General features: G+C 52.3%; 1 protein-coding gene across 14 annotated transcripts; it reads right to left on the bottom strand.

Moving 5' to 3' along the window:
• Positions 1 to 6: 6 nt before the first annotated feature.
• Positions 7 to 15530, bottom strand: ZNF605 (zinc finger protein 605). 14 transcript variants are annotated; one of them, XM_059408110.1, is made up of 8 exons: positions 15090 to 15178; positions 12742 to 12948; positions 12521 to 12632; positions 11013 to 11202; positions 10723 to 10896; positions 7368 to 7488; positions 6983 to 7138; positions 7 to 2399 (listed from the first exon to the last, which is right to left on the bottom strand). In XM_059408110.1, exons 5-8 carry the CDS (start codon positions 10735 to 10737, stop codon positions 604 to 606), a joined length of 2088 nt encoding a protein of 695 aa, XP_059264093.1. In that variant the 5' UTR covers positions 10738 to 10896; positions 11013 to 11202; positions 12521 to 12632; positions 12742 to 12948; positions 15090 to 15178; the 3' UTR covers positions 7 to 603. The 14 variants fall into 14 exon arrangements, with proteins under 14 accessions (XP_059264093.1, XP_059264090.1, XP_059264086.1 ...); XM_059408107.1 differs by lacking the exons at positions 11013 to 11202; positions 15090 to 15178 and adding an exon at positions 15450 to 15530; XM_059408103.1 differs by lacking the exons at positions 11013 to 11202; positions 15090 to 15178 and adding an exon at positions 15417 to 15511.
• Between the last annotated feature and the right edge of the window lie 1209 nt (positions 15531 to 16739).

The following is a 16739-nucleotide window of genomic DNA, read 5'->3' as shown; positions in this document are numbered from 1 at the left end:
GATGCGGGACTCGATCCCAGGACCCTGAGATCATGACCTGAGCCGAAGGCAGCGGCTTAACCCACTGAGCCACCCAGGCGCCCCACATCTACCATTTTAAAATAACCATTTTCATAACAACTTATATACAACAAACACGTTATAGAATTCTTTCAATAGATCGTGCTTATAAAAATTCTTCCCATTAGGACCTCTCCTCCATATGGAAATCTCCAGTCCAGACGATTCAGCATTTCCTTTGTGTATATAACCTCTAGTGTACTGTGAGTTACCCTTTCTTGATGAAACCTCTCACTTGGTTTTTACAGCAGTCCAGTTTCCCCTCGAGTGTAGGTCCTCTAACAATGAGCTGTCACTTCTGACTACAGGGTCTGCTACACGATACTGCTAAGACTTCCACGTTAAGTCATCAATGGGTGAGAAGCTGTGTGTTCCGGGAGAAGGCTCCCTTACACTGTCTACTTAAACAAATTCCCTCTCTGAATTGGGTGAGACCTGCCTTCCCAGTGCACTGACGGGGTTGCTCCCATGCGTGTGTCCTTGGACATGTCAAAAGGCGACATCGGACGCCAGATTTCCCATGTTCATGGCACCACGCCGTTTCTAGAGTGCGTGAGTCCTCTGGTGAAGCGTGAGCTGTGACTCCCTGCGGAAGGTGGTCCCACACTCACCGCACCCGGAGTATTTGTCTCCCGTGTGAATTCGCTGATGCCTCATAAGGTGAGACTTTCTAGTGAAAGCCTTCCCACATTCACCACATTGATAGGGTCTCTCCCCTGTGTGAATTCTCTGATGGATAACGAGCTGTGCCTTCTCAAAGAAGGCTTTCGCACACTCACTGCACCCATAGGTTTTCTCTCCTGTGTGATTTCTCTGATGCTTAATGAGCTGCACTTTCTGAACAAAGGCTTTCCCACACTCACCGCATTCATAGGGTTTCTCCCCTGTATGAATTCTCTGATGCCTAAGAAGCTGTGGCTTCCAGGCAAAAGCTTTCCTACACTCACTACATTCGAAGGGTTTCTCTCCAGTGTGGGTTCTCTGGTGATGAATGAGGCTTGACTTTTCACTGAAGGTCTTCCCACACTGCGTGCACTCATAGGGCTTCTCCCCTGTGTGTGTCCTCTGGTGTGAAATCAGGCTGGACTTCTGGGTGAAGGCCTTCCCACACTCACCGCATTCATACGGTTTCTCGCCAGTGTGAGTTCTCTGATGTGTTAGGAGCTGCGACTTCCCAAAGAAGGTTTTTCCACATTCAACACATCCGTAGGGTTTCTCCCCCAAGTGAGTCTTCTGATGGCGGAGTAGCTCTGACTTCTTAAAGAACGCCTCCTCACAGTCACCGCACTGATAGTTCTTCTCTCCTGTGTGCGTCAGTTGGTGCTTGATGAGCTGCGGTTTTCTGATGAAGGCTTCGCCACACTCACCACACTCGTAGGGCTTCTCCCCCGTGTGGATCCTCTGATGCCTGATGAGCAGTGAGTTCCTGCTGAAGGCTTTTGTGCACTCGGTACAGGCATACGGTTTCTTGCCTGTGTGAGTCCTCTGATGCGTAATCAGCTGTGACTTCCAGAAGAAGGCTTTCCCACAATCACTGCAGTTATAGGGCTTCTCCCCAGTGTGAGTTCTCTGGTGGGTAATGAGCTTGAACTTCTGGGAGAAGGCCTTCCCACAGTCGCTGCAGCTGTAGGGCTTCTCTACCGTGTGGGTTCTCTGATGTCTCTTGAGCTGCGACTTCCTGCTGAAGGCTTTCCCGCAGTCGCTGCAGCCGTAGGGCTTCTCTCCCGTGTGCGTCCTCTGGTGTAAAATGAGCAGGGACTTCCTACTGAAAGCTTTCTGGCATTCTCCACACCCATAGGGTTTTTCTCCCGAATGCGTCCTCTGATGAATAGTGAGCAAGGACTTCTGGGAGAAGGCTTTCCCGCAGTCGCTGCAGCCGTAGGGCTTCTCTCCCGTGTGCGTCCGCTGGTGGACAATGAGCTGTGACTTCTTATTGAAAACGCTGCCGCAGTCCACGCACAAGTGGACTCCTGTGTGTGTTCTGTGGTTTGCACGGGGCCATGACCCCGTCCGGCTAGCCTTCCTACATTTACTGCAATCACAGTATGGCTCTCCACCATGGGTTCTATCAGCTTTGATATACAATAAGTATTTCTTATTGAGCTCATTAGGTTTCTTTCTTCCACGGTTATTTTTTGGAATAAGAAACTCAAAAGGATGTTTCAAACTTTTTTCACCTGAGCCACATTTATGGGGTCTCATTGCTAAATGAACAAAGTTAATGCTTGAATGAAATATTTTCCTAAAAACATCATATTCATGGCCTCTCTCCACACTTCTAAGCTTGTCTTGATTATCCTGGTGCCACATTTTGAGACTGTTATCTAGCCAGACTTCTTCTAAAAAGGAAACAAATGAATCATACTGTGTAAATCTCCCAATGATTATACTCGTTGAATAAAACTGAAATGAGCCTAGGATCCCAATTAAAACAAAACAAAACACAAAAACCCTCCCAAATATAATATCTATTTACTGGACTCTAGAAATTCTGACAGACACCGTATGTTAACTAACTGGAATTTAAATAAAAGCCTAAAAAAAATGTTTAAACAGAAATGAAAACATTTAAAAGTTACAAGGGCTTAGAAACATGAATTTTTAAATGAGAAAAGATGAAATCCACTCAAGGAGCAGCGACCATGAGCGATTTATACTCAAACGCTGGAGAGACTATTAATCAGTAATGTGATTATCTGCTGTCCGTCCAGAGGGAAGACGAGGAAGAGCACGGGTCAGCACGCCCGCACCAGGGCCCCCCGGGACGGCATCGTTGAACAGTCCGCACACGGAAAAGGACTGGCACACTGCTGAGTGCTACGAAGGCAGAAATACTGAATACAGAGCAGACACAGGCTATTGAGTGTCATTCAAAAGACAAGAAACAGGTTCCTGTATGATCGTCACAGCTGAAGAACATTCTGGTTCAAGGCTGTCGCCCGAAACGCCACCATCACTGACTTCCCCATAAAGGCTCCTTCTTGCTAGCCAGTGTTTTTTTTTTTTTTTTTTTGACATTTTAACTCAATCTGTAATCTATAATGAATCTATATGTAATCCACCTGTGCAAATCATTCCAAACCACAAGAAGCCTGTGCATAGCACATTAGGACAGACTCTTCAGGACCCAGTAAGTACAACTCTTTGTGGTTTCCACAACATGGTCATTTATCAGCTATTTTAAAGTGAAAGTCTGTTTACCTTACGATAATCTTTACTAGTAATTGTGAGCCAATATTCTCAGGAGGTACTCTGCAAGTCAAAAGATTTGGCAAGAACTCAAATATAAGGCAAATACTTCTTTTCTGCATGAGTTTGTGTGTGTGTGCGCACGTGGGGTAGAGACTTACCTAATTCTCAGACATATCAGAATTTCAGAAAAAGGACCAACTAGAGCTGCTGATATAGAGAATAAAAGGACCCAGTGTTTGGAGCTTAAGTGAGTAGAGATATTGATACTATTCATTGAGATGAAAAAGACTGAGAAAAAGTTTGGAGATCAAAAGCAAGAGTCATACGTAGACATCTAAGTGTGAAGTCCCCCTGAAGTGTTTATAAAAAATAGTTTCATGAAATCTGAGTAAAGAAATGAAAATTTTAAATTAAAATCAAAACGAGAAATAAAATTTTATATATATACAAGTTAATAAATAACATAAAATAATACTTAAGGAGTTCAACTGTAACAAAACATATTTAAGAATTTAAAAATCTTGGGGCACCTGGCTGGCTCAGCATGTTAAGCCTCTGCCTTCGGCTCAGGTCATGATCTCAGGGTCCTGGGATCAAGCCCCGCATCAGGTTCTCTGCTCAGCGGGGAAACTGCTTCCTCCTCTCTCAATGCCTGCCTCTCTGCCTACTTGTCATTTCTCTCTCTGTCAAATAAATGAATAAAATCTTTAAAAAAAAAAAAAAAGAATTACAAAATCTTGGTGGACTGGGGGACTCAGTCAGTTGAACGTCCAACTCTTGGTTCCAGCTCAGAGCACAATCTCGGGGTCCTGGGATCTGACCCTCTGCCGGGCTCTGTGCTCAGCGGGGAATCTGCCCGGGACCACGTTTCTCCCTCTCTCTTCCTCTCCTCTGCACCCCACCCCCACTCTCTCTCCGAAAAAAAAAAAAAGAAAAGAAAAAAAGGAAAGGAGGGACGCCTGGGGGGCTCAGTGGGTTAAGCAGCTGCCTTCGGCTCAGGTCATGATCCCAGGGTCCTGGGATCGAGTCCCACATTGGGCTCCTTGCTCGGCAAGGAGCCTTCTTCTCCCTCTGCCTCTGCCTGCCATTCCGTCTGCCTGTACTCACTCTCTCTCCCTCTCTCTCTCTGATGAATAAATAAAATCTTTAAAAAAAAAAAAAAAAAGGAAAGGAAAGGAAATAAAAATCTTGTCATTCTGGAAAGCGAGTGTGTAGGTTACAGGCATTACGCAGGGCCAGGCACGGGTGAACCCACTTCTTTCTGCCACACTCTGGTCCACACTGCCTGCATTTCACTTCTGTTTTCAAACTAATATTCCTTCTTCCAGCCTTGCTCCCCCTCAATTCTAGTTTCCAGAGAGCCAGCGAGCAAATTAGAAAACGTGATTAGGCTTTTTACCCCCTTGCTTAAAAAAAAAAAAAAAACACAACCCTTTAAAGGGCGCCTGGGTGGCTCAGTGGGTTAAAGCCGCTGCCTTCGGCTCAGGTCATGATCTCAGGGTCCTGGGATCAAGCCCCACATCCCCACATCGGGCTCTGCTCAGCGGGGAGCCTGCTTCCCCCTCTCTCTCTGCCTGTCTTTCTGCCAACTGTGATCTTTCTCTCTGTCAAATGAATAAAATCTTTAAAAAAATACCCCCAAACCCTCTGGTAAATGCAAGCTTTTACCGTGGCTCAAATGCACCAACACGCACGTCTCTTCCAACCGCTCTGCCTTCCTCTCGCGTGCGCTCGCTCGCCGCTGCTCAGCCGCACTGAACTCCTCCGCACCCCTCTGATCCCAAAGGCCTCTTCTGCCTCCAGACCTGTGCAATGGCTGCTCCTTCTTTTTTTTTTTTTTTTAAGATTTTATTTATTTGACAGAGACACAGCGAGAGAAGGAACACATACCAGCGGAGTGGGATAGGGAGAAGCAGGCTTCCCGCCGAGCAAGGAGCCCAATGCAGGGCTCAACCCCGGGACCCTGAGATCACGACCCCAGCCGAACGCTTAACGACATAGCCCCCCTGGCGCCCCATGGCTGCTCCTATTTTTGGCGCGCTCTTCCCAGCTTTCAACGTGGCTCATTCAAGTGTAAACATCATTTCAAGGGCGTCATAACAATCTCCTGCTTATTTCCTTTCTAGCACTTATCAAACAGGCAGTCACTACTTCTGTGTCCCCCACTAGAATGCAGACCTGAGGGCAGGGAGGGGTCTGTACTTCTCACCGACGTGCCCCAGCGCAGACGTGCCCCAGCGCAGGCAGGGAGCGAGGCCTCAGTACACGGAGGACCCTGTGCACTCACGACTGCGCTTCTAACGCGCTTCCTTCCTGTATCAGGAATCTTCATAAAGAACCCTGCATTTTAACATAGACACTTTCTGTTCAAATACTGAGTGACGAATAAATAGTTCTGCATTTCCTTCTGCGTTAAAAACCCCTGCTCCTGCAAGGCTGCGTCATGACCCTTTCACTTGGTTCCTTTCGTCCCACAGGACAGCGGTGATTCTAAACTAAGGGTGAACACAAACATCTACCTTCGCACACAGTATTTTCTGAGGAACACATACCCGGACCGAATCACCCCTGGGAACGGTACCTCGACCTCAGTCACGTGACGTACTTCCTAGGGTGAGCCGAGACACTGGGAGGTGAAGACCGTTGCACCAACGGATAGAAAGAAGAAAGGCTCCGCCTTACCTGGCCCCACAACACTCCACTAGTGAGACACTGAATCATCATCGCACCGTAAGTTCTACGGGGAGGAGAGGAGAGCAAGTCACCTGCCATCTTAATATGTGGGGGGAAAATTGTTATGACCTCATGGTTAAAAACTGGTGAAAAACTCCAGGTAACCCCTGACCAGGGCCAGGGCTCCTCAAATACAACACTGAGTGGCCAGAGATCTCCGAGAGGCTGCGAGTCGCTCTCGCCAGGGGAGAGAGGGCTCCGGCGGAGCAGCGACACCGGGTCTCCGTGGCAAGGGTATGAGGCTCACGTGTGGAGAAAAATGTATGAAACGTGTGAAGACACTAGTTCTAAGGGAGGCAGCCCTGACTTCAGGGCCCAGGAATTGAAAACAAAGAAGAATGGATGAGACGTTGCCATTCCGTGAGGTTCTTCCACAGAAATGTCATGAATACATCAACCCAGCCCACGGGGTTAAACCCAGCAGACTCTTGGCGGGTCACTGAGGAGCCTGGGGAAGAGGGACATCGAGGCACCGCAAGGTGCCCGGGAGCCGCCCGCGCGGACGAGGGAGAGAGCGGGGCCTCCCCACCAGGCTCCCGGTGCTCGGGTTTTGCTCTATATGCACGGATTCCCCTTCCACTCCCTTTGGGTTCAAGACAGAAATGTGACAACGAGAGGCAGAAAAGAACACTAACAGAGGACCGGCGGGCGCCCTGCGACAGGACGGGAGGAGCCCTGAGGAGGAGGCAGGAGGCCCGCCCTGCGGAGTGGGGGTGCAGGAGAGGAGGAAGGAGCCGAGGAGGCTGAGAGAGGACCCTTGTCCCGGAAAGCAAGGTCCGCCATGCCGGCCACCGGCTCGTGCGGCGGCGGGGGCAGGGGGAACGTGTGGCCACCAGCTCCACGCAAGAGGACACAGCCCGCCGTGCAGACCGGGCCGGAGCGCTCGTTAAAACGCAGGAAGCACTCAGGTCCCCAGCCCGAGCCAACTCGAAAGACGCAGGAACTTCAAACAGTTTTTACAAATAACATTTCCAAATAACTCTTCAAAACATCATACCCCAGCTCTCGTCAGAAAGCCGTGATCCAGCGGGCACCGGACGCCCCGCACACGAGTGCCTCTCACCTGCCGCGGCCCGACGCGGGGCTGCTTCTGTGACCCACGGCTCTTCCGGCTCTGGCTTGAAAACCGCATCAGGTCTGATAATTTGATAACCTGTCAGTTGGAAACACGGACAACTTGGACCCGACTCCTCGGGCTGACAGACTCTTCCACACGGAGGAGATTTACTACGGAAGCTACAAGACAAAGCAAGTGGCCCAAAATCTGTCAGGTGGGCATAGAAATCAGAATCTTTGACATCGGAAACTTAACCCCCAAGTCAGTAAACCTGAGAGCCCCCCCGGGTAGTGGATCCACACGGTTTACACATGAACACGCTTACCCAAGAAAACCAGATTGCTGTAGTTCTCCAACATCACGTCTCTGTACAAGCTCTTTTGAGTAGGATTAAGGAGCTGCCACTCCTCCGAGGTGAAGTCCACAGCCACATCCTCAAACGAGATCTGGAAAAGCGTCACCACGGTTAGAGCCGCGGAGGGGCTCCTGTGGGACACACGCCTTCTTCTCCAGCGAGGGAGGCGGCCTCGCCCATCTCGAACTCCTCGTGTCCCCTTTGGGGTCCCGCTCCCCTCCAGAACGGGCACTGCCCTTACTGACCCACGCCCTCTGGGGAGCCCTGTCTTGCTCTCCCTGGGGCTGGGGGGCTCCAGCAGCCTGTGCCAAGGCACCAAGGCGACCAACTCCCACGTGACTGCGCCTGGAAGGGGCTCACTGCCCTGCTGCACCCTGTAAGGGAACCAGATGTGAGCTCCGCTGGCAGACTTCTAACCCAGAGAGGCTGTGGGAGAAACTGTGCTATTAGCCACAGGTTTGGGGGACTTGTTACACAGCAATTGGTAACGCATAGGATACCCTAACCTTGCGTTATACTTTGAGAGAAACAATAATGTCATCGAGCCATTTTTCATTTTGAATTCACTCATCTACCCACCCACCTATCCGTTAAGAAACTGGATAGGGGACGCCTGGGTGGCTCAGTTGGTTAAGCATCTGCCTTCAGCTCAGGTCATGATCCCGTGTCAAGGCCCCTGCTTCTCGCTCTGCCTGCCGCTCCCCGGGCCTGTGTTCTTACTCTGGGATGCCTGGGTGGCTCAGTGGTGGCTCAGTGAGTTGAGTGTCTACTTTGGGCTCAGGTCATGATTCCAGGGTTGTGGGATCAAGTGCCGCATGGGGCTCCTTGCCTGCTTCTCGCTCTGCCTGCCCCTCCCCCTACAGTGCTTCCTCTCTCTGAAAAATAAATAAAAACCTTAAAAAAAAAAAAGAAAAGAAATTGGAATACGTTGTGTTTAAATAAGCACAGTGCTTCCCAAAGAAGGTGCCACTGGTATGTGGGGACAATTCTTAGCCGAGTCCCATGCAGCGTCAGACCTCTAGCACGCCTGGTGCCCACCCAGTAAGTGACAGTCCTGTTTTATAGCTACTGCCAACACCAATGTTGACAACATCCCCATCTCCCACACGCTCCTCCCCCCGCGTCCGCACCCACGTGCTAAGAACTAGCGGTCCTCCCCGTATCTTCTGGAACACATACAGGGAGTGGCTGGAGCTCCCTGAACGGCAAATGGTGCCAAAATATGCAGACGAGTAGAATAAAAAGCACGCTTTTAAAACTTTCCGGTCTTTTCAGGCCAGGAAAGAAGGTGATACAGAGGCCATAAAACAAGTATGCAGAGGGTTTTGGGACAAAAGGCAAAGGAGCTACAAGGTGAAACCAGTGTGGACAAAGAACATTGTGGGACTCCCCCTACCTGACCTCACAGCCTCCTATAAAGCCACAACAGTCAGGACAACCTACTGTTAGGCAAGGGATAAGTACACAGACAAGCGAACAGAACAGACAGCTTACAATTACACCCCCCAGGTATGCTCAACTAATTGTGAAAAAGGGTTCCACGAAGAAAGGAGTGTTTTTGAAAAACGATGCTAGGGCGCCTGGGCGGCTCAGTGGGTTAAAGCCTCTGCCTTCAGCTCAGGTCATGATCTCAGGATCCTGGGATTGAGTCCCACATCGGGCTCTCTGCTCGGCAGGGAGCCTGCTTCCTCCTCTCTCTCTCTGCCTCTCTGCCTGCTTGTGATCTGTCTGTCAAATAAATAAATAAAATCTTTAAAAAAAAAAAAAAGAAAGAAAGAAAAACGATACTAGCACAATGGCATACCCATAAGCAAAAGAATAAACCTCAACACAGACCTCACACCTTATATAAAAATTAATTCAAAATGGATCACAGGCCTAAAGGGAAAACATAAAAGTAAAAAGCTCTAGGAAAAACCCGCATGATGCCAGATTTGAACACATGGTCAACTTAAAAAAAAAAAAAAAAAAAAATCAGGGGCACCTCTGAAGAAGAGAGAAGAAAATCTCTCTGCCTGTCTCTCTGCCTACTTGTGATCTGTCAAATAAATAAAATCTTAAAAAAATAAAAAAATAAACCTAGCACCCAGGGAAGCATGGTGCTGGAGAAGGTCATGGACGGCCTTTGTTTTTTGGACTTGTTCCTGAAAGCTTTCTCCTCCTACTGGAGAGAACAAAAACCCAAAGAAACAACTCTCAGGGCTGCCTTTTGGAGACTCTCGAGTAGACCAACGGCTGAACCACCAAAGACGTGACCGGGAGACGGCGAGGACGGACTGCGCTCCTGCGCTCCGCAGGCCAAACACGCCCAGATGCTGCCCACATCTAACGAAGTCTGGACTAATGACCTGCGGTCATGGACAAACTGACTTGGAAGGAAATGCCCCCAGCAGTCCCTCTACAACCACATTACCCAGACGGACTAAAAACCGCAGGGCAGAAGCGCCCCCACTGGGGGCCGTGTTAACCTAACTTGGACTAAAGCAGGCCCCGCCTGGGGTCCCCTCTATAACTTCTGTTTCCAGGAGACCATGTGTCCTCTGGGATCGCGCTGATGTGTGTGCCTCAACCATCGTGACACTCTGTTAAGTCAAAAAGTAAAAAGACCTAAAGGTACATACCTCCATGCTCAGCTTTTACCAAAAGATGCAAAAACACTTCTACCTAAAAAGTATCAAAATTACAACTGAGTGAATATTTATGGGGCCATTTGAAGGTTATTTGTAATGATCAGTTCTGCCAGGTGACTTAGGTTTCTCTCCTAATGCTAGAACATAGGTAAGACGGGTGGTCCAGGCCCACTGGTTCCGTCCTGTACCGAACTCTGAGTTCTGAATTTTACTTCAGATTCAAGCCCTTCGTTCACACTGAGGAACTCTGTAAGGAACAGTCTGGGAAGTAAGCTCATCGACCGCAGGGTTTATGCCTCCCAGGGCAACTGTTCAGGACTTTGTCCACTTATCACCCACATGAACAACGCGCCAGACGTCTTCGCTGGAAGCCATCATCTGCAAACGTCAGCTGCACTGAGTAGGTAGTCTGCCTTTTGTCCGAGGAAAGCACGTACCAGCGCTACCTGCGCTTCCCTCCCCATCTGCACTCGGACTGAGGACAGCCTGTGGCTCACCTCTGGCAACAACGTACCTCGTTTCCCACAGATCTGTGCTTCCACTGAAGACTTCGTATGATTCCATAATCCACCTTGTTCTCTGACACCGCCATTCCCAAGCTCATGTTTCTGATCATGGTTTAACTGTATTTAAGAGCTTTCCTATAAGCCTTGTCACGCCTATGGAAGAAGACCGTTGGAGAACAAAGAACTCACCTGGGACTTGAACATTTTCTGCAGCTTGGAAAATCGGCTCCGTTCTGCGACTCCTCCCGTCCTGCTGCTCTGCAGAGGCCTCCGGTCAAATGTCTGTAAGCTGAGAGGACACCCCTAGTCCCGAAGCCTCCTCCGTCGCATCTCACATGAGTTCTCTTGCTCCTCAGTCATGGCCTGGAGATGCAGTGGGAATTTTATCTTAGATGAGGTCATTAATCTGGGTTCTCTCTTACTGGGAAATCAAACAACTTGAATCAGGGCTGCAGGGTCAGAATCAGATGCGAGAGGACCTCCTGGCAAGCCTGCATCAGGCCAGGTCTGCACCAGCCTGCACTCTGCAGCCCCTGGCTCCCGCCTGCCAATGCCAGATTCCATCCACGCGCCCCACCGGCGCCGCCAGACGTGCGTAGAGAAGGATCACCACACCAAGACGCTCTCCACAAACAGACCCCCGGCTCACTCACTGTGCAGCAGTATTTTCTGGAACAATGACATGAAGTTACTAGTACTGGTGCTACAGAGTAAGATGCAACTTTCTTTCCCTTTCTTTTTTTTTAAATAAAGCTGTTTTTCTTTTTTTTTTTTAAAAGACTTTATTGGGGCGCCTGGGTGGTTCAGTGGGTTAAGCCTCTGCCTTTGGCTCAGGTCATGATCCCAGGGTCCTGGGATCGAGTCCTGCATTGGGCTCCCTGCTGGGTGGGGAGCCTGCTTCTCCCTCTCCCTCAGCCTTCTGCTCTGCCTGCTTGTGCTCTCTCTCAATCTCTCTGTCAAATAAATAAATAAAATCTTTAAAAAAAAAAAAAAAAAGAAAGAAAGGGAGACTCCTGTGACTTCTATTCAAAAAAGTACTTTAGAAAACCCGTAATTGTACATTTGTTCTCTGCCCCTTGGAAAAGTATGTAAATCTTACCTAAAGCTAGTAAGCCTGGTCTGGTTTATCCCCTAGTATGTCTTTCCTAAGGGCCGGGAGCTATCCCTTTGATGTCATCCAGGAGGATCGGCCCCTATTTCCCAATCTCAGGAAGGGCATGACCCTATCCAAGTGCCCGACTTTGGCACCTGCTCCCCCCACCCACCCGGGGTGTAAAACTACCTCTTATCACGAAGATATGAGAAGGCGATTTTTCCTTTGGACAAAGGCAAAAGGCTAACGCAATGGCCACCTCAAGTACTGGGAAAATGCAGTATGAGCTGCATGTAACAAATTATCCTTGACCTTGAGAACGTGTGTGTAACGGGTGTGCCGGCCTGGCTACAGAGAATAGTGAGATTCTCTCTGCCTCCGTGATCTCTTCAGTGCGCTGCCTGTAGAGCTCAGTGCAGTCTTGTTTCAGGTTTAATTTTTACGCAACAAGAAAACTGCTTTTCTTTTTCTTCCACTTTTGTGAAGAGACTTTTGGGTTGGCTGATTTGGATTTTCATTATTTCCCCAAGAGGCCAAAGAACCAAGTACTACTGCTATTCTAAGAACTTTTTAAGAGAATGCAAGCTACGTAAAGGTATCTTAGGCAGAATTATTGGAAAAAATAAAACCAAGATTTCAGCTAAGTATAATAAACAAAAAATACGGGACGCCTGGGTGGCTCAGTCGGTTAAGCAGCTGCCCTCGACTCAGGTCATGATCCCAGTGTCCTAGGATCGAGTCCCTTGCTCCGCGGGGAGCTTGCTTCTCCCTCTGCCTCCGCCTGCCAATCTGCCTCCCTGTGCTCTCTTTCTCTCTCACTCTAACTAATAAATAAAATAAAATCTTTAAAAATAAATAAATAAATACGACACCTTGACACAAACACATACTTACACCATGAATTCCTTCACTGCTCATGGACCAGGTCACTTACATTCACAGAGAGGAGACGAGAGCCAGGGGCGTGAAATCACACTGAGATGTTATCTCCTTCCTAAGAACATACCTGAAAAGAAATGTCCAACATCATAGCACCCAACTTGGGGACAAGAGGGACAAATTCTACCTCTCCTAGCAATCCTGCTGGAGGTTTGTCCAGAACTGCTGGTCTGTACCTGGGGTCTAGGAACAGCCGTTGAGCACCGTGTCCACAGGCTGACGGGCTAGCGAGGAAGACTGAACGTGGTGGACAGGGCAGTGGGCACCTTTCCAGAAAATAAGCTGAACGGAGAGTTTATAGCACCTGTAGAAGATGGACAGCAAGAGCTCTTTGTCCAAAGGCTGTGTTTTGTTCACGCACGGGGAGGGGGTCTCCAATGTCCCTGTGGATATAGAGAAAAGTCAGCCACAAATGAAAATTATGCCCGGAGGTTAGCCAACTGCTGGGTTCTGCCCCAGGGCAGCTGACCAGAGCACAGCCGGAACACCGGCCCCTTCAAGGCAGTTACAACCCACCCCAACTTGGGCCGAGGGCTAGAAACAGATGAGACAAGGCTGCTCCCAACACCACATGCTCGAGAACCCTCCGCAGCTCAGTCAGCAAAGCGCCTGCCCCGTGCAGACCGTGAGCAGGAAGCGGAAGGCTGTGGGAAGACCATGCCCATCACGGCGCACTACACGCAGAGGGCTGGAGCCAGACGCAGCTAAGATGCTTCAGGGATGGAGGAGGGCACGGGACTGAGCCAGCAAGGGGGAGGACCGTACGGCCCACGGGGTCACCGAGAACACTTAAACAAGGAACTATTCCAGTAAAAGAAGCAGTCACACATCAACAATGTGATGTGCGGGGTGAGAAGAAACAAAAAACAAAAAAGAATATGTCTTTCAACAGAAGTCACTATGTGGAAGTGCTGCCTGAGCCAGTGTGCGACCAAAACTCACCCAGACCCCCCCAAACCCACAAATACAACTCACACAGGCCCTATCACCAAAGAGGGCCTCAATCACACACAAGCCCCCAGAATGACCGGACCCCCTCGCCCTCCAGCCCCCAGACAGAACTTCAGCCCCCAGAGGCTCCCACTTACCCACACTGATCACCTGAGAATTCTCCAGCCCCTCCTTCACGGACCACTAAGAGCCCTCCCAAGTCTCCAGACCTCACAGCCACCGAGTGCCACAAGCCCCACTGTCACTCACCCCACTCGCCCCTCACCCCACCAGGACCGACGGCTGACCTTGCAGGCGGTCCCTCAGGATCTTCACTTACACATCCACATCCACAGTGACTCCTCTAGCAAAACCCCCATCATCACCCCCAAGTGGCCCAGGAGTGCATCCATCAATGAAATCCGAGGTCGCTCCCCAGCCCCACCCCCACAGGACCCTCCATTCCTGACCATTGCAGGCTCTTCCTCACTCGGCCCCAAGCCCCAGCCAAGGTCAGCCCGTCATCGCCGATTCCCACCAGTTTCTCAACACTGACCCCACGAAAGCCATCACTGGACCCCCACATTGGACCCCCACATTCCTACCCAATAACCTTGGCAGTCTACTCCATCCGTCGACTAGAAGCGGAGTCCGTGAAATCCGCATCACAGAATCCCAAGTCCTTCTTCGTACAGTAGCCCGTCCACTCACCCTAAAGTGCCCCGTCACTGTTCTCCGAGCCCCTCAGCCTCGCCAGCCTCCATCACCACACTCAAGGGACTCCCAATGCTTAAGCATACACTGCCCCAACCATTCACTTCCACCATACCCTATTTTCTAATCTCCCCCACCACGCCCAAACACCCCCACAGTCCTCCTAATCAACACCCGAAAGGGCCACCAGCTCTGTATAAACACCGATGGGCTGGTACCTCCAATTCCTACCCCACTGTCTGCTTACTCACAACCCCCAACAGGCCACCCAGCAGCGTGCACCCAGACCCGTTGTCAAGCCCACGGGTTCTGTCCTGACCCATCAGCCGGCACTCCAGTCCGCTGGCCGCTGATGAGGCACAGGACGAGAGTCTGGAGGACGGGTATCTGGCCTTGTCATAAGCCAACAAGGGGGCATGTGTTTCGGGGTCCTCTGCAGCGCGCTCCTCCCTGGAACACACGGGGGCGGGGGGAGACCTCTCAACCTTCCTGCACCCCAGAAGCCCAGGGCTCAGGTGAAATCCAAGTGTCAGGAACCAACATGCCTTCCAGGCAACGAAGTCCTCGGTCCACCAACCCTGAGCCCTCTAAACACCCCAAAGCAAGCCCCCCCCAAAGGCCTTACCGCTTGTCAACGCAAAGGCACCTCAAGCACCCTGCTCTTCCCGCAAGGAGCCCTCCAGCCGCATCCCCGACGGCACACACCCTCTCCCCCAGCCCGGAGCGCAGCCTCTGGAGGCTCCCGCGCCCCCGCCCCGGCCAACCCCTCCAGTCTAGGCCTCCGTCCACAGCCCCTCCCAACAGAGACACCCCAGAGGCCTCCCCCACCACTTAACGCCCCCCGCCGGCCCCGGCCCCCACGGACTCCTCGCACACACACCCGTGTCTGGGCCGTCCGGTGCCCCTGCTCCTGACCTGCCCCGGTGTCCTCATCGCGGCGCCCGCAGACGGCCCCCCACACCCGCCCGGTCCCTAGCACCCCCAGCCCCCCAAACGCGGTCCCCGGACCGCGCCGCCCCCACGCCCCGCCCCGCCCAGCAGGGACCCGCGCCTGCGCCGCGGGACCGTGCCCCCGCCTACTCCCGGTCCTCCTCGCACCCGGCTCCGGAGCCAGCGGGCGCGTGCTCCGGGGTCAGCGCGGGGCCCGCACGGACACCGAGGCCGCACCAGCCGCGCAGCCTCGCCGCCCCGCCCCCGCCGCACACACCCTTCGGCTCCGGCCCACAGCGGCGGGACTCACGCGGCCGACGGCGGAAGGTGCGAGCGCGGAACTCCATTTCCCAGAGTGCGGCTCGCCCCGAACTACATCTCCCAGAGGGCTCTGCGGCGGGCGTCTGCGGACGGCAGGTCGGCGGTTTCCGGTTGTCGGGCTCTCCGCGCGCCCTGGGGCTTCCTCCGTCGGGGCCCCCGGGCCCGTGGGCTGCGCCGCCCGGAGCATGCGCGGGGGCGCGTGTCGGCGGGTCCGGGGAAGCTGTGTCCGGCCGGTGGTCCGGGCCAGGTCGAAGCCCTGCGCGCGTGGTGTCGGCAGGTCCGGGGACGTGCCGCCCACAGCGCCGAGAGACGGAGTGAGAACAGGGCCGCGAGGGTTTGGGGAACGTGTCACTGTGGGGAGGGAAGAGGAGTCGCGGGACCGGACAGCGGAAGCCTCGCGAGCAGCCCGTCTTGTTTTGTTTTTAAAGATTTTATCGATTTGACAGAGACACGGGCAGGCGGAGAGGGGGAAGCAGGCTCCGCGCGACGCGGGGCTCGATCCCAGCGCCCGGGATCACGACCCGAGCCGAAGGCGGCGGCTCGTCCCACGGAGCGCCCCAGGCGTCCGGGCGCCCCGCGACGAGCCCGTTTAAACAAACGGAAACAGAATAAGCTCCCGCTAGCAGTTTCTGTCGGACGGGGAGGGCGCCCTCGGGAGGTCGCCCGACGCGCCCTGCCGTCCTGCGCCCCGGTCCCGCGCGAGGTCGCCCGGGCCGCGGGCCGTAATGCGGCTCGCGCCAGGCCGGCTCCGGTCCGGGGTCGACGGCTGGTCGACGCCGCTGCTTGGGAAACGCGCTGCTCCGCGGCCTGCTCGTCCCGAATGTTCCTCGCGGCTCCGTTGGGGACGAGTCCGCCGCTGCACGCGGTCTGCTCGCGGTTGGACTTACAGGACAGGCTCCGGGCGCCCGGGGCCCCGTCGGTGAAGCCTCTCCTTTGGCCCAGGTCCTGACCCCCGAGTCCCCAGACGCAGCCCCACTTGGCGCCGCCCTCTGCCCCGCACCCCGCTCTGAGCTCCCTCGCCCTCTCCCGCATAAATAAATAAAACAAGATGGACACGTAAGTGTGTAGTCACTTTCCACCCGACTCACTTGGGTACTAATTTCTGGATGAATTAGTTGATTTCCTGAGCGAATTGGATCAAACTGTTGAGTGTGTTTTTAAAAGAGAAGGCTTTTTTCAAGTACACAATTTTTTTCACGTTTTTATTCAAATAGCAGAAGGTTTACGTACAGCGTAACAGTAGTTTCGGGTGTAGAATCTAGTGACTGATCGTAAGGCC

The sequence above is a fragment of the Mustela nigripes genome, chromosome 8 (assembly GCF_022355385.1).
Source record: "Mustela nigripes isolate SB6536 chromosome 8, MUSNIG.SB6536, whole genome shotgun sequence".
Classification (NCBI taxonomy): domain Eukaryota; kingdom Metazoa; phylum Chordata; class Mammalia; order Carnivora; family Mustelidae; genus Mustela; species Mustela nigripes.
The sequence above is the reverse complement of the archived record's forward strand: the minus strand, read 5'-3'. Positions and strand labels throughout refer to the sequence as shown.